The sequence below is a fragment of the Anarrhichthys ocellatus genome, unplaced genomic scaffold (genome assembly GCF_004355925.1).
Source record: "Anarrhichthys ocellatus isolate YVR2014 unplaced genomic scaffold, GSC_Weel_1.0 scaffold76, whole genome shotgun sequence".
Taxonomy (NCBI): domain Eukaryota; kingdom Metazoa; phylum Chordata; class Actinopteri; order Perciformes; family Anarhichadidae; genus Anarrhichthys; species Anarrhichthys ocellatus.
Genome location: NW_022280106.1, coordinates 1199025 through 1224914, shown reverse-complemented (window position 1 = coordinate 1224914; position 25890 = coordinate 1199025). Strand labels below are relative to the sequence as shown.

The window sequence follows — 25890 nt, the reverse complement described above, 5'->3', positions numbered from 1 at the left end:
CACCCATCAGGAGATGAGAGGTCAAGGCTGCTGTGCCCAGTGCAGGCTCTCAGAGCTTTTGTGGAAGCCACCGCCTCCATGCGGCGGTCGGAGCAGCTCTTTGTCAGTTATGGTGGGACTAAGAAGGGCTGTGCTCCTTCAAAAACAGCACCTATCCCACTGGATAGTGGAGGCCATTGCCTATACATACAAGGCGAGCTACTGCGCTCAGCCATCCGGGGTGAAGGGCCACTCTACCAGGAGTGTCTCCACGTCATGGGCATCACCGAGCACATTCACCAAACACTACAGAGTTAACGTTGCCACCCCTCACCCACTGGGGAGGGTTCTTTGGCCAATTTACTCTGCCGGAGCAATACGAGGTAGTTACTGTGATTCCTCGTGACTCTGTTGATATAAGTCATCCAGTATTAAGCACTGCCTCTGGCGGTCAGTAAGGATGAAATAGAACGAAAGTTACGAATGTAACTATGGTTCTATGAATCCTGGATGACCGCCAGAGGTCTTGGTCACTCGGAATCCCGTGAACTCGCGAGAAGATTCCGTTGGACTGATCTCAGGATGACACCGGAACTTATAGACGACGGGGGGGGGGGGGTCATCCGAGGTCACAGCTGACTTTGTTGATATAAAGACTCGACCTGCGCATGCGCGAGACAGAAGATATCCAGTGTTAAGCACTGCCTCTGGCGGTCATCCAGGATTCATAGAACCGTAGTTACATTCGTAACTTTCGTTTTATAGTAACCAGTAGAAGTTAAAATTCCATTTTAAATTCATGAAACTTCCTGGAATATGAAGTCTACATTTCATAAGATCATTAGTTAGTCTCTGATTGGTGGAGACTCTTGGTCACATGGTTTACAAAGACCCATGTGTAGTGCTTCGCACAGGACTCCGACCCCGAGGAGCAGCAGCAGCAGAAAGTCTCGGTACTTGTTTGTTTCAGTCTCCTGCTGTTATTCAGTTTTCTCCAGTTGTGCTGTTGGTGTAGGATGTGGGTTCTGACTTGACATATTGGGCCTTCTCTCTCCCTTCCCCCAACCTCAGAATAGTATTCCCTACGAGCATCACGCCAAGTAGACGCTCGCCACGTCCTTGTGTGACGGCGGCAACACTGGGTGAGTCCTGTCCCTACAGCACCGGGGATGCATGGGTCCACATTCCAGTTCCACACTGGGCCGTCTCCGAGTCCTGCGTTCAGCCCTGGTTCCAGCATTCTGTCACTTCCACATGTGGTGTGCTTGAGATTGGATCAGCAGCATTAACAGTTCATGTAGCTGTGCCTGGAATCAGGGGTGAACACCAGTCATTCAGCAGTGAAAACGTGGCCTGAGCGAACAGTTGTTGATGTCATATTGCACTAAGCCATCACATCCACTTGGCTGTTGATGACATCATAGCCAGCCCATGTGTCATTGAACAGTCGGATGCTATTTGTTTTCTGAGCAGGAGGGTCCTCTGAGAACTGGAGTGGAGAATGCATCACGGTGCAGAGTCTGAGAATGTGACTCCCTCTTTGCCTCCTCTGGGTTGACGTATTGCCCCTTTAATCATCTCTGTGGCTTGTTGCTTGCGAGGTTGCTGTGATGCTTGATGGCCTCCAGCTATAGAATCCAAAAGGAATGTGCCTACCCACACCCAGCCCTCCAGCCTTGCTTGGTGCAGTTCACTGTTCTTTCGCCTGCACATTTCTCCCTCCCTGGTCTTTCACACTAAACACCTGCATGATATGAAGCTACTTATTTGGAAGTCAGCATTCAGCTTCGTCCCAGCTATGGCTGAAAGCATGTTATCAGCTGTCCAGACGGGGAACGGGTCGGTCTCACATGAGTCTATCACACAAAGACCGTGTCAAGATGTACTGTGGGTTTGTTGCTGGAATAAAACACTGGCAACAAACCTCCACACGACTACCAGGACGAAGACAGCCAGTGTATTTGTCCAACAGCTGAATCCCCTCATGGGCAACAACAACCCGTACCTTCAGGTGGAGCTGGTGTCACAGCCTCTGCTTTATTTCACTGTACTTTCCAGGCTTCGGGGGTGAGTCATGAATCTGAATGTTATGCATTGCCCAGGCAGAAAAACACCTTCACTTCTGTGTCCAGGGCAAGAACAATTCAGTTTAATTCACTTTTCTAAAATGAAGTACATTATTTTAAGATGCAGATTTTTCAAAAGCTGCCTTGTATGCATTTTATTTTTAAACCCAGCCCTCATTTTACTTGAAATGAGAGAAGAAAATGTATTATGTACAATATGTACAATTATACGAGTATGTATTATTTCTATTTCATCCAGTTCATTTTGAAAACTGACAATAAATATTGTTGAGATATGATTCAGCTAAACTTTCTTTGATTTGACGTCAGTTGTTGACTACATACAGACGTTGATACAACTGCTCGGCTACTTCACTACATATGGAACTAAATCATAGAACAAGTTCGACATTATTGTGATGATCCGGACCTTTAATGAGGAAACTCTAACTAGACCTCGCTGAATCGAGTTCATGCTGTAGAGCATAAGTATCAGAGTTCCCACAGTGCACAGTGAGGTCCAATCATCAGTTGTTCTCATGGATTTCACATCCTTAAACTGTGATGACACTCTGTTGTATAGTTCCGGTACATTTCCTGGATAGTGTACCGTGGCTCTCGGGTTCTAACAGTCTGCCAAATCAGCAGTTTCCACTAAACATAGTGGTCGATGAAGAAATTGAGCAGCTTCTCCCTCTCGTTGTCTGCTGGAAGTGAATCCTGCCTCTGGAATGCATCCCTGAGTGTCTGCTAGCATGAACTCATGGTGTTCTTATGTGCTTCATTAAACTGGTAGTATAGTACGATGCAGCTCAGGTTGTGGGCTTTACACACATTACAAGTTGTTGTCTCACTTTTCTGTTTCAAGACTAAAATATCTCCAAACTAAGGACATGTTAAGTTAGACAACTGTTAGCTCACCGTCTCATGTTCTCATGTTAACTCATATGCTGGGAGACAAGAAAACATCGGTACTTCTTCATATCTTGGTAGAACTGTTCAATTACTTACAGGTTCATTCATTTGATCGTCAACATTTCAAATTGCATTATTACATGTTTATAATGAATTAAAAACAGACTATGTAGGTACATGGATTGGTGACATCAGTCCGACACCCAGTGAGGTTTTGGGTGGTATTGGATCGACCCATCCCAATACGACACTGACATTTAACATTTATAATGGTGCCACTTTTCCATTGCACACATGCTTATCAAACAGTGTATACAAATGTTTACTTCTGACCAAAACTTTGTGGTTTGTAAAACAGTGGGAAACAAAGTAGAACATAGAACCTGAACCTGGCGGGTTCCCTCAGGGTATGGGGGGTTACGGGTTTCTGAGCCGCTGTAGTGGAAAAGAGCTAATATTAGCATTTCACAGAGAATGAGGACTGATTACTTCTGTAGTGACTCCACAAAGGGATCTCTTCACAGCCAGTGATGGAGATACAGGCAACCTCCCCCTGCTATTGTTACTGTACAGACTAGACAATGTCAGTGTATTTTGGATTGGATGCAACCAGGCATGGCTTTATGTAGCTCCAAACACCAAGACGCTCAGTTGCAAATGAAACGCATTCTTAGCCATAAAATGTGCAATGCTTCGCCGACGCTGTTAGCCAGAAATACTGTTCGTACAAATCCTTTTCCATGCTGGGTCAGAGCTGCTAGCTGTGGGGTTGGCCGACCCTTTGATACGATGTCCAGCTTTTATGGAAATGTCCTTCTCCAGAAATCCGTTTCTCCTCCTTCAGCCTTTGAGTGTTAAAAAAACAAAGCTAGGTTAAAAAAAAAAAAAAAAGAATCTACACCAAGCAAAATGCTAACAATGTCAAAACTTCTCATACATATGTTTCAACCTGAACTCTTAGTAAACACTAAGATCTGCTAGCTAGCTTTCTGTTTGACAAAAGTCACGCTAGCCCACTGACCAATCATGGCGCACGTTAATGCAGACGTACTTAGCAGGCTACCTGGGTAGCAGTGGCACGTCAAAGAATACGCCCAACATGTCAAACTAAAGATCTGATTGGTTGAAGACTATGACAATCAACAATATCGTCCCCATTTACTTAAACTGCAAAGTCTACCTAGAGGACCTCGGGCCTCTCTCCTTACATAGGGGCTGAATCTGATTGGATAAAAGCTCTCCTTAAAACAAGCTGTGCTGGAAGCAGAGCAACTGAGGAAGACAGTAGCTGTGCAATGAGAAAATAAGATAATGGGACAAATAATTAGAATACATGTAGTGTATTTGTGAAAAATTATGAAATAGCTATAACTTTGTGATTGTGTTTAGGCCAGCAGAGAAGGCTTAGCTCTGGCCCACCACTGGCCACTGATCATCGCACTCTTTGACTCTTTTTACTCCCCGTTTTCATTTCCTACATTGTTGCCCGATGCTGTAAGTCCTCTGGGATCTTGTTCCTTTCATCGGCAGTACTAAAGCATATTTCTCTTTATGATGGTATGAAATTGTCCCCTCACTGTCCAATTAGAAGATTTAAAAGAAGTTGAAAGGTATTGTTCAGTGCTGGAAGATATTGGGACGTTGTAAGCCCCACGCAGCCATCCCTAGTGACATGCCTACAGCTTCCTCAGTTTAGTGTGTTGTATTTGATAATGGAGTGTATGGACTGAACATGAGTATTATACGCTTCTCTGATTCTGTGGCTTGTGAATGCATTTCGACTGTAGATGTGTTAAAAGGCTACATTCATGTCGATGTAGAGCACACATAGCTTGTTGTTGGTTTTGACCTCCTGCTTCCTGTACTGCGTTTCCTCTAGATGGTGTCCGCCGTACCGACTGCTGGCCTCCATCTCCTAGCTCCTCGATGAGCCCCCACAATGCACCCTGGCGGACCAAGCACCGTTCACTCAGAAGCAATCCGTCATACTAATACTACCATTCATTACCACAACCACAGTGAGCTTCTGGCTCACCACAAACTGCTTTCTGACTGACTGCTCTCAGTTCTGTCGCCTCCTTCAGACGTCTACACTATCTCCCTCCCTCCCTTCCTGTTTCTGTGTGCTGGTCTGACCTACCAAAACATTAAACAGCGCCGGACCTCAGGACCCCGCCCCCCCACCACCAGATTGAATGGACAGTGCTTTGACCAGGGCAAACATGGCCGCCAGTCTTTTCTAGGACACTGACTAATGAAACAACAGTTGAGGTTCCTTCCTCTGCCCAAACGTGTGTCCTCGATGGCCCTACATTTCCACCGTCACTGTCTGCTAGTTCATACCTGATCAATAAAACCCCTTTCTTTCTTTCGTGCAGTAAAGTGTATGAATCTGAAGCAGCAGCTCTTCATTTTCTATAAATATATACATGTATGGGTAGTTTTTTGGGGTGGGATGCTTTTCACTGGTATTTGCAGGTTTCATTCCCCTCATTTTTTCTGTTTTCAGTTCTCATCCCTACTGATGGCTCTCTTCAGTAACTATATAGCCATGTGTATTAAATAAAAAGAAAGTACTTCTTTGCATGTTTTAGTGGTGAGTCTTCAGCGTCAGGTGTGTGAGGCTCGAGTGCTAGTTAAACCCATGAAGCTACCAAACGTGTGCTTTGGTATCTTGGGTGCAGGAGGTCTGTGTATTCACCATTAGTTGGCAGGATGTTGTGTCTGTTCACCTCCAGGCCCTGGTGTCCTGTCCGATGAGCCCTGTTCTTCTAGTGTTCTGTGCACTTTATGTGGGCAGGAGGGGGGCATCATCTGACATGTTGGACCAGGTGTTCATTCCCTTTGTACAGAAAACATTCTCATTTTTCTTCTATCATTTTGAAGCTGTGAATAACGTGTAATATTGATGTGTAAATGTGAGCTCATCTGTAGGGATGGGTCTGAACAGGACTTCTGGGCTCGGTCCCATAATGAGTACTAGTCCTCCTTCAGAGCCACGGGCTCGCTACAGAAAGCAGTGCACTGAATCTGAAAGACATTTTGTGTGACTGGCTTTGCTGTCACTGCTCTCAGTATTAGAGGTTCAGTGATCCGGCACCAGTGTGGCAAACTGCAATGCTGCCACGTCACTGAAAACACATCCTTTGTGAATCCTGTTAAACAATTCCTGAAATGATTCTTTGTTGAGAGGGAAGCTGAACAAATGTTCACAGCAGCACAGTTTGTTTTTTTCTCTTTTTTGTCCTTTCATAATTAAAACTGGTGACTCTTCTGGCTTTGATCACTTTGCCATGTCTATCGAACTGAAATGGTCGGTCATGGTTCATTCTGGCTGCTTATTCTCTTGTTTTGGATTTTGACCCTTGACCTCTTCGGTCAGCGCTGAACACCTAGTGAATTATGTAAGCGGCCAGATCAGCAAGATTCACTTTCTCACATTTATATTTGCCACTGTATTTGTGTACTTAAACTGTAAATAAATGAATTACTTGTATCTTGTTTGTGTCACTAAATAGTTCCTGTAGGAGCCATTAGTTATGCCTGTGTATTATATCTGTATATATTGGGAGCCTACCTCAGGTTGACCACGGGTGGCAGTGTGTATTAGTGTGGCAGGTAGTTGATATATGGGGCACAGGTGCAACAGACAGGTAATGATGCATGGGTGACGGGGAGATCACACGTTTTTTACCGCAAGCCAGACACACCAGAGGGAGACCATGAAGATAAGTTCTATCATATCATTATCTGTTAACTCTAATTAAACGGGAACCTCACCCAACAGTGAAAGAGTGGAATCTTTGTTGAAGCGAGTAAGGAACAGGATATTCTCCCGCACCCAGCCGAGTGGCTAGTTGCTGGAATCCAGGTCTGATCCTGCTGTCTCCAAATAACACTGATCATTCAAGGAGTTGAAACAGCAGTGCAAAGATGAGTGTGATCACAGTCCAAAAGATGTAAGCCCGTCGCTGAATGTCAACAAATACGCCATTTAGTCACACGTCTCCACAGAAAATATATGTATTTATTTAAACAGTCATCACATGCCAGCTCTGTGTTCAACATTCGATAGAACAGATGGCATCACACCAACACATAACACAGCAGGTCTCAGTGTGACGGCAGTAAGCACACCTTCACAGGAGTAGTAAAGTCAACATAGTACATACATTCATCAGCGAGTATACAACGCCAAGACAGAGACCAACAAGTCAAGTTTGTTCGAGTATCCCACAGACTGAAGTGTCAGGCAGCTGGAGGAAGTCTCCAAGTAGCTCAAAGAAACAAAGCGTTCCTTTAAGGTGCAGCAGTGGGTGAACAGCAAACCCCATGTGGTGACGAAGGTGTGGTTGAAAGCTTGAGAAAAAGCCAGTAAGTGGACCTTGAGTCGTGTTTTTTTTAGTCAACTTATCTGAAATCTTTAAGGTGGAGTAGCTTGAGTCCCAAATGGAGAAAACAGGATGCATCTGTGAATAACCCTGCTGAGAAAAGCTACACAAAACTGGAAGTGAATGTCTTTGTTCTGAACTGCGATGCGTGTCTGAGCCGAGAGTAGAACAGACATGGTACCAGTACCATGTATCAGATGTACCAGTACGGTGGGACATTTTCATACCCAAAGGAACAGTCGTGTACAGAATATGATCAGAATGTTGCATGGGAACCAATTCAGGCAAAACCACTTCCTCATAATGAAGTTCTTCATCACTCTGCTTATATAGAATATATCCGGAAATATAATTATTCACATTTATTTGTTAATTTATTTCTGTGTATATCTTTACATGTATATTAGTATTATTTTTGCATATAAATTGCTCTATTTTAGTCTGCATATTTGAACTAATTTATTTATTCATATCCCTTTATTATTAAAATGAACCAATACATGTGAAAATAAATGAAAATGCTTGTAATTATTTTATATTTTGACGTGTGCTGTCATATTTCCACATTTATTCTTTGATTTATATTACTTTATATTTGCTTATTTATTCTTTGAATTATTCCTCTTTATATTTCCAGATTTATTTCCTTTTTCTTTTACAGATGTATTCTTTTTCATGGCACTCCATTGGCCCTATAAAGAGCCCTCTTCTCTTCCCCTGTGTAATCTATACCCCTCACTTTCTGTGTGCCTCCATCCTCTTGGTGCACAGTGATCACTCGTCTTATTCTTCATAGCGATGTGTTCTCTATGCCCTGTTCTCCCCCATCTCCTTCACCATCATCACCTCCTCCCCTGCCTCCAGAGCACTTTCTTTTTTCTTTGGCTCCTCTTCAGCTACATGGTCTTCCTCACCCTCCACCCCACAGTTCAGCCCCTCCTTCTCTGCAGCAGTGACCGCCATCTCCATCTTAGCATCTGGATGCTCCTTTCTCCTCCTGAGGCAGAGGAAGTTACCCAGGGCGATGACAATGGCTGACAGCGTGACCTCGCAGCCCGCCAGCAGGAAGATGTGCATGTACTGATGGGTGGCATCCAAGAGGCGACCTGGTGGAGAGTACGAGGATATCAGCGTGAGTACTGGTTAGTGGTGAATGGTTCTCAACACGCTGGACTCATGAAATGACCCAGATACTACAGGGAGAATATTGAGAAGGCTGAGAAGCAACAATAAACTTTTCTTAAGTGGACATTTGTGTCATTATTATTATAATCATTTCTCATTCCAGGTAAAGAACACTCATTATGCAACATTTGTTAGATTACATTCTTTTAAATCAGGTAAAACTATTTAATAAAAAAATTAAAAGGTGGGAAAATTACATAATAAAAATGTGATGTACATAACAAACACATTTATTGTGTATTTTTGGCATGCCTGGCTACTTTACTTAAAGGGACCTAGTTTACTGTAAAAAGAGACTGTGACACCGATTAATCCCAACCGGTCAACTCTTTGTCAAAAATGGCCTTGCGAGGTTCAAAGCTGATATAAAACAGTGATTGGTGCGTTGAGCCATTATCAACCCATGAAACATCAGCTCTGGTGTGTTTCATCACAGAACAGTCATATTGTTTAGTTCACATTTTTTGTTCAAATTTGGCAAATCTCAAAATGATGATTCTTAAGATAACATTGTTTACGATTTGACACTTTATCAATCCATGGGATTGAATGAAGTATTCCACTGTCTCACACGTTCTCATGCATTCCCTCCATGCTCTGACCTGCTGCAGGAGGTCCCAGCAGTACAGCAATAGCTTCCATCAGTAGAACCAGGCCTATGGCGCTGGAGAACTTCTCCGTCCCGACAATGTTCATGAGGACCTCGAACTGCAGCGCCCCCACCATGCCATAGGACATACCAAAGAAGATACAGAAGACCACCAGACCTGGATAGTCCTTCGCCTGCACGAAGAGGAACAGAAGATTCCTGATCATGGTTTACAGAGGACATACATGTGATGAAGCTACAGACATAGAGAGACCTAGTCTAACTACACCAGTCTGACCTACAGTATTCATGGTTTATAGAGGTCATACACCTGATGAAGTATTGTTACCTGTGATCCTATGATGTCGGTGAACCCGTTGAAGAGCATAGCGAAGCTCAACAGGTAGACGATTCTAGGCCGAACGCACTTCAAGCCCGCTATGAGTCCTGATGCTGGCCGAGCAAACATGTCAACAAATCCCAAGATGGTGAGCAGCAATGCGGACGTTGTGTCCTCATAGCCCAGGCCTTTGGCATAGCTGACCACAAACACAGGGGGCACAAACAAGCCCAGCACCATAATAGACGCTGCTATGGTATAGATGAGGAAACCCCTGTCCTTGAACACGCTGAAGTCCAACAGTTTCTTCTTTGGCTTGGGCTTCTTCTCCTCTGCAGCCACGGGAATGCTTTCCTCCAGCTTCTTAGGGGGCAACAGGGGCCTCATGAGGGCCCCGCAGGCACAACAGTTGAGGAGTATGCCTCCTAGTATGAGGAACCCACCCCTCCAGCCGTACTTGTACTGGAGAACCTGCCCCAGTGGGGAGAGGCAGCACAGCGCCACAGGGCTGCCCGCTGCTGCCAGGCCATTGGCCAGAGGACGTTTCTCACTGAAGTAGCGATTCAGCATTATGAGGGACGGCTGGAAGTTCAACGCCAGACCCAGACCTAAGGAGAGACAGACCGGCAGCGTTACTTGTTATTAACACTGTGTAACAAAGATGAGTTCTCATCCGTCTCTGCATGAGGTTTGGTGTGACGATGAACCAGGAGAGCACAGAAACGTCTTGAGACAGGAAGCCTCTGTTGTTGTTTTGTAACAAAGGGCGACAGTAAACCAGACTTACTTTGCATTCCTTGTTTCATCTCATTAATATTTTGGCTGTTATATACAATCAATATATTGTAGAAATATAACTTTTAATACTTTAACTCAGTCCATACCAAAAAGTATAATTGAATAAAGTCTTTGGCTCAACATGGAAAAGTAAAGTGTGATTGCCTCGTGAAAGGTTCTGTGTATAAAGAGGACGACATGGAGAATGTTGCTATTCCTAGAGTCTTATGGTGTTGGAATGAAGTTCATCCTGAGCGTGGCGTTGGAGAATAAATCATATTGTCATAAAAATGAAACGTTTTTTTCCTGTGCTCAGGAAAGTCCATAAGACCGGTGGGCTGCAGAGCACCATCTGGTGGGCTGCAGGGGTACTGTCAAATGGTTCGAATTCTTTTTTTTTTGGTAAATTTAGAAAGCTAGTTATTTTTATATCTAAATGTGCTTAAGAATTCCCATAAATACATTTTAAAAAACTCAAATTATAATGCATAATTTCAATGACCAGTTATGTTTGAATATCATAGAGTCAGACGTGTTTGCCCCTGTTGGCTTGCTTCTTCTTTAAGATAAAAAAGGTGATGTGGGAGACAACCCTGCACCAGCAAGAGCTCAACCGTGTGTGATGAAGAAATATGATGTTGAATACATTATATTTGGATTCATAATAGCAACGCAGCAATGGGTGAGGGTAAGCAGAATTTTAATTTTGGTCATTACAGAACACATATTTACAGCCTAGGTTATTTTTTCTCTGTTTTCTGTGAGCCCTTGGTCTGGACCACCGCGAATGCTGACCTGGGGGTGGGACTAGAGTAAAGCTTGGGGGGGCTCAGGTTCATCCCCTGAGGAGCATGAATGTACTCAGTGAAGTCACAGGGCAATCTGACCATCACTTTGCATATCTCTTGTGCACCTATGATGTTGCCCAGATGGTGGCACTATAGAGGAATGGTCAGGGATGCACCAACAACATCAATGTTCCTCATCAGATTTCAATGGCAACTCTGGAGAGTAGCTGTCAAGAGATGCTGCTGTGGACCAGCACGAATGGAGAGAGAGACTAACAAATGATTACAGGGGCAACACGTTGCAATATTAGCAGCATGTTACTATATTTAGTGGCAGCTGATCAGCATCTGATTTGTTTTGTACCTGTGATGACTCCAGCGCAGAGGTAGATGTGAATGATACTGGTGGCAAAGGAGGCCAGAATCATTCCCAGCGAGGCAAAGAGCCCTCCAACCATCATCACCGGTCGACAGCCGAACCTGTTCACCAACACACTGCACACAGGGCCTGGAAAAAACCCACAATCAGTCCGTAAGCAAACTGTGCACACACACACACACACACGCGCACACACACGCGTAGTACGGTATTAACAGTGCATCCCTATCCTGCTCTACCTGTCCCATACAGCATGGCGAGCAGTATTGATGAGATCCAGGCCGTGTCACTGTAGCCGACATCGAACTCTCGGATCAGCTCCTTGAAGAAGACGCTGATGGCCTTGGGGAAAGCGTAGGAGAAGCCAGTGACGACGAAGCCGCCGGCCAACACCGCCCAACCCCAGCCACCATCCGGGGCCTTCACCCCGGGAGGTCCATCGTCCACCACTGCCCCGCCCATGATGCTCTCTGGATGCTCTGTCGAGGTCAGTGGCTATAAACACTGTGGTAAACAGACACAGACTTATCCTTGAACTTGTTCTTATGACCTTTGTTTTGAGAATTACTTCAGACCGTAGTCACGTTTCATGTTTCCTACGGTTTAAAACTAGGAGGTCAAACCATATGTCCATGTGTGTGTGGCTGTTACTTCATCAGTGCAGGGCAGTGCATTAGATATTGGTCATCCAGCTGCTGTTGTTAGAACTACTTACTGTACACAATGTATTTCTTTAACACATTTAAAACATGAGCTGACCAAAGTGCAAATATAGGCAGAATAAAGCAGGTCAACAGAGCAGAACAACAAAAACATGCATGAACTCAGGCACAGAAGATCGATGAGTAGCCTAATGCAACAGCTAATAGACAACCATTTAGTAGTCACACATAAGTACACTCAGAAGCCAAGTGTTTGGTTTCAGGGCTGCAGTTTGTGGGAGAGAGTGTGAGCCCCTCTTTAAAGACTGTGTGTGTTGTGGTCAGTGCAGTGAAGGGTGTAAATATGAGAACATGGCATGTTAACAGCTTGTCAGGATGGATAAAGCTTCCTCTTCAGCCAGAACAAACACGCAAGCACACGCACACACACGTATACACACATTTCCTCCTCAGCCCTTGATCTCTGCTGTTTCTCCTCACTTGTTTCTCATACATTGTGCTCCGACAATGGTGTTGAAAGTGTCAGGTCTGTGTAGTCCAGTGGAGTAAAACTGTTTGTTTTCTCTGCTATATTTGACCATATTACGTTACTATGATCACAATAAGTCCGTCTTTTATCTGTAACCTCTTATCCTTAGAGCGTTGACAGTGCTGTATTTGCTGAAGGCGAAATGTGCATCAAAATACATTTTGAGATGAAATAGTGTGGTGCTGCAGAGATGTTCATAGAGACTTAAGAAAACATCTTTGTTTGGAACAGAACCCACAGAAATCACACCGTAATCACTTTCATATCTTTTTCAATGAAAATAAGAGTAATGGTGTAAAAACGATCATTCCCTTTAATATCGCAAATCCTATCGCAATTACAATACCAGTCAAAGTAATCGTAATTACATATTTTTTCAAAATTGTTTAGCCCTACTTCTCATGGATGACATCTGGGATGCTTTTCTAAGGACAGTTCTTAGAATAACATTTCTTTTTACAATTAACACTAGAAATGATGAAGGCAAGCTGGTACAAACTGTAAACCATACTGTGGTGTTACATTCTGACCTCTTTACTAAAGATTTCATTTTTTCTCTTTAAAAATGAACTAAAACACTGTCAATGAGTAAGACCTTCGTTAAATAATAATGAGAATAAATAGCACACATTTGAACCAAACCCTCTAAACTAAAAAGAACTCTGGTTTAAATCAGCACGACTACGCTTAGAGGGAACCATCTAACCCCAGTCAGTCTTGAAAGAGGTCACCCCCCAACCCCACACACACCCCCACCTTTCTCAAATGACTTCCCAAATGATCAAATGATGAACATCAGAGAACATCACAATTTGGTGTGACAAAGTTCAGTGAGATGAGACAGTGAATGGGAAGTGAAATGCAGTGTGACTGCACCCACTGGTCCTCTGAACCCTGCTCTGTCCACACACACACATTTCCTGTCTGTTCACCAGATGCCTCAGAGTTCCTCAAACCTTTGCCAGGCACCCGACTCTACTCCACCCTGCACTCTGGTTCTCTCCTCACCCACACCTGTCACCAGATCCCTCAGTTAGCCCAGGCACACACATCCCACTATTTCACCTTTGCTCTGCTAGGTTGTCAATATTGCGTTCCAGACATTCCTGCCTGTTGCACTTGGTTCCTGTTCCCCTGTAAACCTGTGTTTTAGACCTGCTGCCGGTGTAGGATCTGTCTTCATCTCACGTCAATCATTTTTATTGTAGCCAAATGTCAGTCAAGCAGACAGACCAACACTCAATCTTTGTTTTGACCAACTTCCTGCCAATTTAACCATCACTGCCCCGAATAAAACTAGTGGACTGAAAAAACAATTGTTACCAAAAGTTTTAATTTGTATTTGCAATATTAATAGTTTATATAATAAAAGATTGATATGATGGGTTGGGCCCATGTATCGATACATTATAGCCATGCTAAATATTGTGATGCTGTATTACCCACTGACCTGAGCAAATATAGTTTAAATCAAAGGTGCAAGATCCAAGATTGGGAGCGTTTCGATCGCCTCTCAACAGCTCGTAGCTAACAGGCCAAATGTTAAATGCAGCTCCTTTAAAGCTAGTTTTACTGATATTATCTTTTTGTTGAAAATGTTGATTTTCAAACCCCATTTTCTTTTAATTCAGAATGTCCAGTTCCCTCTGCCCTGCAGCCATTGGCACTTGTAAACCTCCTGTTGGCCGGTGGAGGCCTCAGACAGACGTGTTTACCTCTGTGACACATGGCGTCACCAGGCCCTCTTTTTTACCTGCTATGGGAGGTTCACACTACTCCCACTAGTCGCCACAACAGCCAGTAAGAATCAGGAGTACTGCCAACTACCTTTCTCGAATCCCCCTTCCACAGGCCCACACACATCATACACACTTTCCAAGAATGCAGTGTGACCCATGCAGCATTGTGTCAGGAGGCCCACTAAAATAAGACCCTTACATTCCGCCCCGGCACACACACACTGATATGCAGATGAAAGGCACTTGGACGTTGGCCTGCATTGTGTGATAGAATGGACACAGTAAAACAAAGGTGACAATCTAACCCTGCCTGACAACACCATCAGTTTTGAGCATCTAACATATTTCTATAATGAATGCAACGCTCTGCCGTAAGATTCAACTGAACCTTGTTGTGGGTTGTAATGTTCAGATCTCTGTGAAATTATCTTGTGGAGCTTTAACAGCGGTTACAACACTACATGACTTTTTCGATCAGAAAATGATCTGGCTAAGTTGCTCAAGTCCAGCTCAACTTCAACTGTTTCTATACAATTGCCACTGGAGTGCCACAGCTGCAGATCTTCACATCATCCTCACCGTAATCAGTCTGAGAGCGTTCCAAAGACAAAGGCATGATGATGATAGGGACCCCAACTAACTGAAGCAGCCTACAGGTTGTAATTGAAGGGTTATGCCAGATGCTAGAAGTAAGCGGAACAGAAGACAATATAAAGACAACTTCTTTCTATAACAGTGAGCAAGAATCCCACACAAATCTGAAACCTCAAGCGATGCACTCAAAGGACGGAGTGGATTTCTTTGGCACAGGTATGATGATGGTGGCCTTGAAGCATGATGGTACAACAGCTTGTCTCAGAGAAGTATTAAAGACATCCGTGAAGACATCCTTAAGCTCCTCTGCGCAGTCCTTCAACACACGACCAGGGATGTTGTCTGGACCTGTTGCCTTGCGGGTGTTGATAGTGGAGAGTGTCCTCTTCACGCTGGCAGCAGACAGGCACAGAGCCTGATCGTGGGGAGGGGGCGGAGTCTTGTGTGGACGTGTGCTGTTTTGTGTTTCAAACCATGCAAAGAAGCTGTTGAGGTTATTTAGCAGAGAGATGTTGCTGTCGCAGATCTGTGGCACGGGTTTGTAGTCCGTACGGGTCTGAATGCCCTGCCACAGGCTCTGTGTATCTCTGCTGTCTTTAAAGTGACTGGTTATCTTATTCGTGTATTCCTGTTGTGCTTCCCTGATGCCGTGAGACAGGTCGGCTCTCGCTCTTCTCAGTGCCAGTTTCATCCCCTGCTCTGAAGGCGTTATTTCTGGCCCTCAGCAGCCGATGCACTTCCCCTGTCAGCCATGGCTTCTGGTTAGCCCGAGTGATGATGGTTTTTATATGGGTCACATCATCAATGCACTTACTAATGTAAGAAGTAACAGTGTCTGTGTACTCCTCAATGTCTGTGTGATTGTTGTATGTGGCTGCCTGCTTAAACATTCCCCAGTCTGTTGTGTCAAAGCAGTCTTGGAGAGCAGAGGAGGCCCCCTCTGGCCACACCCGTACCTGCTTCAGAACCGGTCTGGAGACTTTCACTCTTGGTCTGTATGCTGGCATTAGTAGGACGGGGTTGTGGTCAGAGAGTCCTATGTGGGGTAGAGGTGAGGCCTTGTACGCTCATTTGTGAGTAGTGTAAACCAGATCCAAAGTGTTTTCCCCTCTTGTTGGGAAATCAACATGCTGATGTAGTTTTGGAAGGACAGTCTTAAGGTTAGCATGATTGAAATCTCCAGCGAGGATGGTGAAGCCGTCTGGGTGAGCTGTCTGTTGTTCACTGATGGCCTGATACAGTTCACAAAGTGCCGCACTTCTGTCACTGTCGTTGGGGGTGGGAGGGATGTAAACAACGACTAGCAGAAACGCTGTAAATTCCCTCGGCAGATAGAAAGGACGGCACCTTATGATCATAAACTCCACCAGTGTTGAGCAGTGTTTACATACCACAACAGCGTCCCGACACCATGTCTCAACAATATACTATAGTATATATAATATAGTGTATATATATATATATACATATATTATATATAGCTTTTTATGACAAAGATTAAAATCTTTAACAACAACGTTTATTAAAGTAAACGAGGTGTACATGACTATAGCTTATAGCTTATAGCACGTGCCTGAGGCTCCGGTCATACACACACATGATCATGTCGACAGCTCCTGACATCATCAGCCTCCGATATGCAGCCGAGCACGTAGGCAGACCTGCTGCTGCATCTCTACCAGCACAGCCGTAGAAGGAGGTTTCATCACAGCGGCTTCATCAGGAAGCGAGCCGCCTGTCAGACATCCACCCCGATAACTTTGGTGGGTCTCGGTTTGGTGCCTTGTTCGTTGATTAGATTGATGTCAAATAACTATGTCCGTTTCGGTATTATTCTGTATTTTATAGCCTTCCGGTCTCTACACTAGTCACAGAACAGTGAGCGTAGCTACAGACCTGTCACCCTGAGCAAGAAGTACACGTTTAATAGAAAGCGCGTAGAGTTTTATAAAGAAACGTTTGGTCCCGCTGAGGAGAAAGTCCATTCCTACTTGTTTTATGGCCGCATTACACACCTAAACTATAGTGCTACTTGTTGAGGCGGGTTCGCTTCTCATCTATGGTCATGGTGTAACGCGACGGACAGACAGATGTGAGGACAGATGTTGACGCGATGCGTGCGGACAGACCCTGGTGGCCTACGTGAGGACCGAACCATAGGTCTCTACAAGCCTCCCAGCAGACTGTATAAGCCTGATCCGAGAAGGTCCAGTTCCACTGACCATCAGGCGACATCAGCAACAATAACATGCTTTAATAGCTTACACTGTCCAGAGGCTGAACATCTCTAATACATGTATTATAATACTAATTCATACATTACTATACTACTCTTTACTCACATCAACCTGTTACTCTGAACATCAGACTATAGGGTAACGCGGGGAATAGAATCAAAGAGGGCTCGGACTAACATAAACAAGAACCATTGATTCGTTTTATAAAGAAGTAATCACATGGGACTCTACCTGCTGAGATGCTGTCTCCCTCCTTCAGACGCGCTTCTACATTACCGCGTGAGCGCGCCTCCGTCGCTGGCTTTATGGTATACGGCGGCGCGCGGGAACCATCGTGTATTGCTGTAGCTGGGGAACAATTTGACAGACGGACGGTTGCCATGGAAACATTTGCATCACACAAGAACGAGCCAGGTTTTAGTTGAGCCGGGCTCGTTTTATGACATTGTAGCTAGCGTCCAGAAGAGCTCTTTGTGTGACTACGTGTGGTGTTGACTGAAGTATGGAGACGTACTAAGTGTGCAGAGAACACTGCTACAAAGGCTAGCTAAAGCTACTGTATTATGGTAAGGTAACTAAGCTAAATGTTTGTTAATACACAACTTTATTGACCTCGGTCAACGTGGCAGTGTCGCATCCCCGTTACTTACAAATAGATCGACGTTCAGCGTGAGAGCCTTTATTATGAGGTGTTTTGTGTGATCTCTTTTCATTCATTTGGCCAAATGTCCAATGTTTCTACTGCTCACCGCTTCTTTAGATTAGATTCGACTGTCATCTCAGAGATGGAGATCCTCTGATCTAAAGCTCTAGTTATGGATTGATGGACCTTTTATCTTATGGTTTATAAATCATGAATACAAATTAAAAACATTTACATTTGTTCTCAGAATCCAGTATTACAAGACAAAAACTTGGTAATATCCATTCACCAACTTCACCATGATGTTACAGAACCAATGTTGCTACAGGAGACAAGATGACTAATAGCATGAATACTACGTGTTGCAGCAGATGATGACCTATATTGTGGCTCCTATGTGTATCCCAGTTCCAGCATGCACTCAGACGGGGACAGTGGGCTGGGAGGCCTGGAGGCCCAGCTGGCCAGTAAAGAGAAGGAGTGGAAGGAGCTCTTGGCTGCAAGGGATCATCAGCTAGAGAGTTCCCTCAATAAGGCCCAGGAGGAGTGTTTCTCCCAGAGGTACTGCTCTGCGTCCACCTCACATCAGAAAGCAGTAAATGTGACGGTGCACCTCAGCTTTTAGCTGGAATATTCCTTTCGAAATGTAGGATTTGAGGATGTTCCCCAGTCTCTGACTTTCACAGGAACAATACCATAGTTGTGTGGATTATTGTCAGGGTGCAACACAATTATTTCCCCTTTCACTTAATCTGTTGATTATTTAGAAGTTAATTGATTCATCTTTCAGTATAGGAAATATCAGAAAATGGAAAAAAAAACATTGTCCATCACAATTGTCCCTAGCCTAATGGGACGTCTTCAAAGTCGCTTTTTTTTTATTTGACCAATGCAAAACCCAAATCTATTCAGTTTACAATGATATACAACTGAGAAAAGCAGCAAACCCTTATTTAACAATAATGTTTAGCATAATTGCTTGATAAAATACGGAAAAGATTCATTGATAACCAAATAAATGTTCTGCCTATCAACCGACCCAGCAGTCGTATCAGCCTAGTCTTCCGCCATGTCTTCTCTATGTGCCTATCTAGTCTGTGGAGTGTGAGACTCTTCTCTCTTTGGATGGAAAGTGTTTTGTCTCTTGACTTTGTGTAAAACAGAGTTTAGTTGTAATGAAATAGAATTAGAATTGCTTCACCTGCTGAAGTGTTGTGTGTGAAAGGATGATGACATAACAACAGGTAGAATATTTTAACTCTTACCCCAAGTGAGAAAAGAACACATTTCCTCACCTACATGTAATGATATCTATGCATGCAGATAGCTTATTTGCACAGGCTTTGAAATGTGTGTCAGAGATATCGACCTCCAGCCCAATACAATGGAGGTCTGTGGATTATCAAGAGTAACCAGGACATTGTATCTGGAAAGACTCATTGCTATAGCATGCTATTGAAATGTTTAAATGTCATTGTCAATGGCGTGAGCACCACAAGCTAAATTCTATCCTCCTCCACTGTAGTGGGGTGGAGGCAGGAATGTCAGAGAGATATCTCACAGTCTGAACAAACACAAACTCAAACACTGGGCTTCATGCAAGACACACTCATACTAACACATTTGTTCTTAAGCTAACGAGGATTTGTGTCTTTGACCTTATTTTTTAGGTACAACCAAAATTCTTGAGGGGTTCAGACATTTTATATATTATAGATATGCATCTATTTTTTTAGCTACTTTTATGCACATACAATTTCAATAGTTGTTTATTTTCGCTTATCTTTTTGAACCATTGTTGTCCTTGATTTATCTGTATTTCTGTCTGTCTAAATGAAGACTTGGACTTCATGCAAAACATTTTCATATTCTCACCCTAAATCTCTCTTTTACTGTGAGCTTTGCTGGTGCGAGCATTTGAAGATGAACTTCTCTCTTGATTTATTACCTCAGTAAACATTGTAAACATGAGTTTATGGTCTCAATCTCTAGTTTCAAGTCTTCTTCAATACAGCATGATGTTCATTTAGTACATTATGGTCCATTTAGAGTCAGACAGACCATAAAGCAGGGGATGCTTTCCCCAGCCTCACCTGATGCTTCCTGTCTGTCATCAAGTCATTGATCCACTGTGAACTTATAATAGAGGACTTCTGGTATGAAGCCGGTTGCCCAGGCTGCTAAACAAGCTGGAGATGTTGCCTCGATCTACAATTCTATTTTCAATATAACCTCCAATCTGGATATTAGATTCAGACAATGTACATCAAATATGAAATGCTTTGTCCAGGGTAACAGACTCATTAACGCTAACTGCGCTAGCTGCATTTGAAAAAGTTGCTGCACCGCAGACATTAACAACTACATTGATAACAAAGGATTTGAGGGCGCAAAAGACGTGGCATGTATCCCAGTCCTTATCTGAAGAAATTAATAGTTTATTCCTCTTTTTCTGTATTCAAGGCATCGTTTCAAACTACTTGCCTTGAAAAGAGAAAAAGAGAAGCAAACTATTTATTTGGAGTATTAAGTATCTTTTGCCTGGATGTGCACACACTTGGTCCCTCTTCCACAGATAGAAGTTGGACAGCGCCATGTGTGTGCGATGGTTTTAATGACACACAAATAACATACAGCTTTCACTTACTGTCCAGCCAGCCATCTTGGATTTTGAGGTTGGAGTTTGTGAGGTTCTGCCGACTTTCCGAGGTGGAAATCTGACTTCAGGGGGCTTTCAAGTTGAAATTCTGACTTCCACATTGAAATGGAATGCCCCATTAGCTTCTAAACCAACCACCTGCCTCCTCCTACAAGCTAAACTTTTTAAAGATCGTTGGTCATTTCCTAAAATGCAGAATGTACTTCATTTGTCATTTACAAATAGCTCTGTCCCCACGTGCCTTAAGTCTGCTGTGGTTCAACTTTTACTTCAGAAACACACCTGTAGATCCATGGTCTCTGGATAAGAATCGACCAGGTTCTAACCCACATATTTAAGAGTGATCTTTTTGAACCTTTTCAGTCTGCTCTCAGGTGCTTTCACTGCTCTCCACTGAAGCTGCACTTACTGAAGTGGTGAAAGAACTTGTGCTTACTATGGATTCAGATTCCACATCAGTGCTTCTATTACTGGATCTCATTGCCGTTTTTGATACCATTGATCATTGTATACTCGTAGACCGACTGGAAAATCAATTTGCCGTCTCTGGCCTGGCTCCCGCCTGGTTAAAGTCTTACCTATCTGAGAGAACTCAGTGTGCTCCTTTCATCCAGACTGAACGTTTCCTTTTTTAGTCCTAAAAGTGACTTGACTTTACTTACATGAAGTGATGTCAGTCTTTTTGAGTAAAGTGATGGCCTATGAATTCTTTTGTAACACTTCATTTGTCAGAGAACGTTACCAGAAACTCAGGGAAGATTTCGAGTTCAACCTGGCCATCCTGGATGAACGAGACAGAGAGCTGGAGAGATCCGACGTCCTGATGGCCAGAGCTCTGACTGTGGAGCATGACAGGTACTCTTCATCTCGCTCTGCTCAATCCAAACTCATGTGTAACATGAAGATGACAGTGAAATGGAAAAAATAGGAACATATTTGCATGTAAAATAGCAGTAGAAGATAGCACTTAAGAAAATGTATGAAAAATCTATTCAAAACTAAAATATAAAATACTCAAATATATACATGCAATATATGATAAATGAAAAGAAATGAGAATGTGAGAAACAACATAACTCAAGAATTGACAATTTGACCTAAATGTCTAATAGAACAAATTATTTTGGACAGACATGGATGTAAAGTGCTACTTGGTGCTACTGGTTGACTTTTTGCTTGTGTTCTTTGTATGGAAAGTGTTCCCGTCATGGGAAATACACTTCAAATCAAGTGTATTATTGTCATTATTATTGATATTATTATCATTAACAAATTATGAAATTGTCATGGATTAATTGTGTGTTGATTGATTTCAGCAGAAGCAATAATCCAGTGCTTTATGCATTTCATTAAAGAGTGTACAGTAACGTCCCCAGCAGACACAGCAGCTATCTAGATGGACTGATACTGAAATACTGGTGTTATTTGCAGGCAGCGGGAGCTGAACCGGCTCCGTGTGCAGGTCTCTGAGCTGGAGAAGCAGAGAGCCACAGAGACTGAGGAGAGGCAGGAGCAGCTCAGTAGAAGTCGTCTGCAGCTGGACGAGCTCAAGCGGTGAGTCAGAGGGAAGACACTGAGAATAATGTGATAAATGATGGCACACTCTGAACTTACCATCATAACATGGCCACTGTCAACCCCAGCGCACAATTACAATGAAATGCCTTAGCTTCATGCAGTATTTGTGTTGTTTTAAATCAAACATAAAAACAAAGTTGGAGACTGGGCTTGAACTAGGCTCCATATAAGAGTCCAGCTCTGCAGTCAGCTCTGTGAGCCATTGGGAAGAAAGAAGGGAGGGCCACTTCTGTAAGCCGGCTTTTTCATTTTCAGTGTTTGTTTGAATTAATTATGTGTGTCTGCCTTCTAAATGGAAACATGAAATATAAAAATGAACAAACATATTTTCTATATGTTTTAACTCCTCCGTGCTCTTAAGTAAAGGTTGCTGTGACAGGGGCTGTGTTCTGGTCCTTTGTGGGTGGGGCCTATTGGCACCAGAGGTGTGAGGGTTAGGACCACCCAACGTGTCTGTGCAGCTGGCGGCGGGGCCATCCAAGGCTACATCCACTAATGCCTTTTAGTTTTAAAACACATTCTTTTTGCTACGCTTAGCGTCCACACTACGCCGGTGTTAAACCCCTAAAACAGAGACTTTTGAAAACATTGCTGACCCCGTATTAGTCCTTGGGGATCACATCAGCCGTCATCACATCAAGCCTGCGACACGGCAACGCTGTAAAAGCCGCTGATAGACAGGCCTCAGGTCTGTTTCACTCGTTGCTGTGGAAGCGTCTGAGTAAACTACAGTCACGTACACGGACACGGCTGCAGCGCTCGCCTGTGTAATGGTTGTCTTTTCTAGGTTAGGCTGCAATAGTAATGTGCGTGATTGATAACCTCTACAGCCTATACTTCTACATAATTCTCTTTCATAATGTGCTTGGATATTATTTCTGGCCTACACAATTCAAGTAATGTTTTAATACAGTAATTATTTTACACATTCATAATAAGTTATTTTTTTGACACCAATTAGAAAAACGTCAGTTCCATGCTGTAAAGAACTGTGCTCCACTTAAATGTGCAAAATAGGATGAGGAAAACATAGGTCATCTCAACATCCTTCATTTTGAACCATTTTGCTCATTTCAAATCTAAACTGACCATGTTCTTTGCTCACAGAACATATCCCGTCAGATCCTTGCATCCCTCCACTGGATGCAGATCTGAAGATTTTAGACATTACTTACTACTTTTAACTGAAATAAAAATACATTTTCTAAGAATTACTGTAAATGTTGTTTGTTTGTTTTGACCTCCATACAAATTTGGTCAAAATGGTCATTCCCAAAACTCCATCTTTACTCTTTGTTCATTTTTTGCCACAACCCCTAAATTGAAGTTCTCCAGATGTGTTGGTACTGTAAGGCAGAGATCAGAGGAGTGTGTGTATATTGCTAGTGGATTCAAATGGTAAAGGAGATCAACACTGAGCCTTTTTCTTACTTGGTCAATGTCATGGTACTGTAACTTAGTGTGTGTGTGTGTGTGTGTGTGTGTGTGTGTGTGTGTGTGTGTGTGCCCGTGTGTGTTTGTGTGTCTTGTTGTGACTGGAATGTAGCTCTAAGGCTGGTGAAATTCAAAAGCAAACTGAGGAGTATGAAAGGATGAAATGGGATTTGCGGTGCAGAATACAAGAGGTGGAAGGAGAGCTGACCCTACAGAGACAGGTGAACACACACGCACACACACACACACACACGTTCATTCCTCTGAAGGTCTGAATGTCCCATGTCTATATATAATGTTAGCCATGTATATATCTGTTGTTCACAGTTGTGAATAAAACTATCACAGCCCCAGAATAAACAATCGATATGACTCTGTAGAGATGACATTGGGCTACTGACAGATAAGTGCAGCTATGCCATAGAGCAACTCTATATCTTGTGTTACAGTTCTCTCTCTGTGCAGTGGAGAGGACTGACATAACGGGTAGAGCAGCCAGACATTGAGAGGGGATCAGCAGACCTTTTAGGATGAACCCACATAAGAGAGCTCGGACTCTCACTGGTGTCTGTTCCACTGAATTAGCTGCCTTTGTTATAACTTATCATGCACAGTACATTTCCAGGAATGAGTGTGTGTGTGTGTGTGTATGTGTGAGATGCTACATATCTGTTTGCCAGGTGATAAATAGGAGGGAATCTTGTCCGCTAGTGTTTCCTCTTGTGCTCATTAAATGACAGCATAAAAGCTTTGTTAGCATCCTCATTTACTGTATCCATAATGAAGAGGGGAGCTCAGTAATACTGGAAAGGACAAATGACTTATTGTGTACAATTGTTTAAATTGAACTGTACATTTGACTTGTTTCCAATAAGTTTGTTTTAACATTGTGTTGTAGCACAAACAAATTGTGCTACATTTGAGCAGTTGTCTAATCTTTTTCATATCTGTACAATGTGCTCTACTAAACGTTCATTCAACCTGAGTTTGCATGCTTGACCTATATGAGACTGCTGTGACTCGTGGAGATCTGGTTCAGAGGTGGGAGACACACGGGAGTCACTCAACTACAACATAACAGCAAAGAATGAAAATGTATTGACACTGAAAATAACATGTATCAATAAATAATGTCAGTCTGACAAAATAAGTGGCAATGGTATGCAAACAGTTTCATCATGAATTCTCTGACCCAACACATCTGAGGCTATGTTCATCTTTACTCTCAGTTACTGCTTTAACTCTGATTAATGTTCATTTTGAGTGTCTTTTAGGAGGATATTATAATTACACAGTGTTAACAGTGAGTCAAAATATAAATTAAAACGTTTATTTTATTGGCAAACTGAAGATGGTATATGCTGTCAAATGAATTGTAATAACTTTCTGTCTGTTTAGTGTTATACCTGTGGACATGTCTTACACATTCTGTTCCTTCCTGACACAGAGAGGATTGTTGCTTCTTCTATTTGGTTCATGTTGTTTTCATCAACCGTCACTGCATCCACTATCAAATGTTGGAGAGCAGTGATCTCTTCTTGATTTGTGCTGTAAAGTAATTTAAGTTTGCCCTGTGTAGCAACCAAGCAGAATCTGAATCAGTACCACACAACACAAAACACAAAGAGGAGGCTGCTCGGACCGAGCTGTGCTTTGGGATGTTGTGTTTGTGTTTAGTTCCAGCCTGTGTTTAATGATGAATCTGTAATGGATCTCCTCTGGTCAACAGGAGATGACAGCAGCTTCTGACTGTGAACTCAGAGAGCGGGAACATGAGTTCAACTTGAAAATGGATGAGATGCGCACTGTGGTGCTGTCTTGTCAACTAAAGGTGAGGAGAGTGAAAGAATGCTGTTTCTCTGTAAACAAGATGTAATTTTACTCTAGTGACAAGTCCATCTGTGTTGTCTATAAATACCAGTAAGTTGGACAGAAACACTCATGTACTCATACACATATATGCAAAGTCGTTCTGTTATTCAAAATTCACAACTTGTTTAAGTATCCAGACTATTCATTTATAGTTTAGTAGTATTCTAAATCTAAGTAATCCATATAAATATTGATTACATGATTTTCTTGTTGACCTTTAATCTTCGAATGGCTAGTCCTTCACACCAAACGTCATCATAATTTGTCTGTCTGTGTGTGTGTGTGTGTGTGTGTGTGTGTGTGTGTGTGTGTGTGTCCTTGTCCAGGTGAAGCTGCTGTCTAAAGAGACTGAAGTTCACCTCCAGGCTCAGCATCAGTCCACAGAGGCTGTCAAAGCTTCTAAGGAGTTCTGTCAGCAGATACAAACCCAGCTGTATCACAAAGACCAGGAGATCAAAGACCTCACCGCTGTCAAGGACCACAAGTATGCTCCTGTACGGTGTGTCTGTGTGTGTGTGTGTGTGTGTGTGTGTG

The 25890-nt window shown here is 43.1% G+C and overlaps 3 protein-coding genes across 10 annotated transcripts in view; 2 read left to right on the top strand and 1 right to left on the bottom strand.

Annotated features, from left to right (window-relative positions):
• Positions 1-6456, top strand: part of csnk1db (casein kinase 1, delta b) — an 18233-nt gene extending 11777 nt beyond the window's left edge. The window contains exons 9-10 of one of the 3 annotated variants that reach the window (XM_031873903.1): positions 1056-1121; positions 4840-6456. In XM_031873903.1, the coding sequence (XP_031729763.1) occupies positions 1056-1106 (51 nt within the window). In that variant the 3' untranslated portion in view covers positions 1107-1121; positions 4840-6456. Of the gene's footprint in view, positions 1-1050; positions 1122-4839 lie in introns of all 3 variants that reach the window. The other 2 variants (XM_031873904.1, XM_031873902.1) reach the window with 2 other exon arrangements.
• Positions 6457-7949: 1493 nt separating this feature from the next.
• slc16a3b (solute carrier family 16 member 3b) lies at positions 7950-17486 on the bottom strand. Of its 2 annotated transcripts, none has more exons than XM_031873895.1 (6): positions 17402-17486; positions 11649-11913; positions 11395-11538; positions 9475-10073; positions 9139-9319; positions 7950-8457 (listed from the first exon to the last, which is right to left on the bottom strand). In XM_031873895.1, exons 2-6 carry the CDS (start codon positions 11869-11871, stop codon positions 8159-8161), a joined length of 1446 nt encoding a protein of 481 aa, XP_031729755.1. In that variant the 5' UTR covers positions 11872-11913; positions 17402-17486; the 3' UTR covers positions 7950-8158. The 2 variants fall into 2 exon arrangements, with proteins under 2 accessions (XP_031729755.1, XP_031729757.1); XM_031873897.1 differs by lacking the exon at positions 17402-17486 and adding an exon at positions 15105-15177.
• Positions 16536-25890, top strand: part of ccdc57 (coiled-coil domain containing 57) — a 32254-nt gene continuing 22899 nt past the window's right edge. For 2 of the 5 annotated variants that reach the window (XM_031873890.1, XM_031873893.1), the window contains exons 1-7: positions 17586-17736; positions 18222-18374; positions 21205-21327; positions 21904-22026; positions 23597-23705; positions 25214-25315; positions 25683-25840. In XM_031873890.1, coding sequence (XP_031729750.1) covers positions 18229-18374; positions 21205-21327; positions 21904-22026; positions 23597-23705; positions 25214-25315; positions 25683-25840 — 761 coding nt within the window. In that variant the 5' untranslated portion in view covers positions 17586-17736; positions 18222-18228. The other 3 variants (XM_031873891.1, XM_031873892.1, XM_031873894.1) reach the window with 3 other exon arrangements.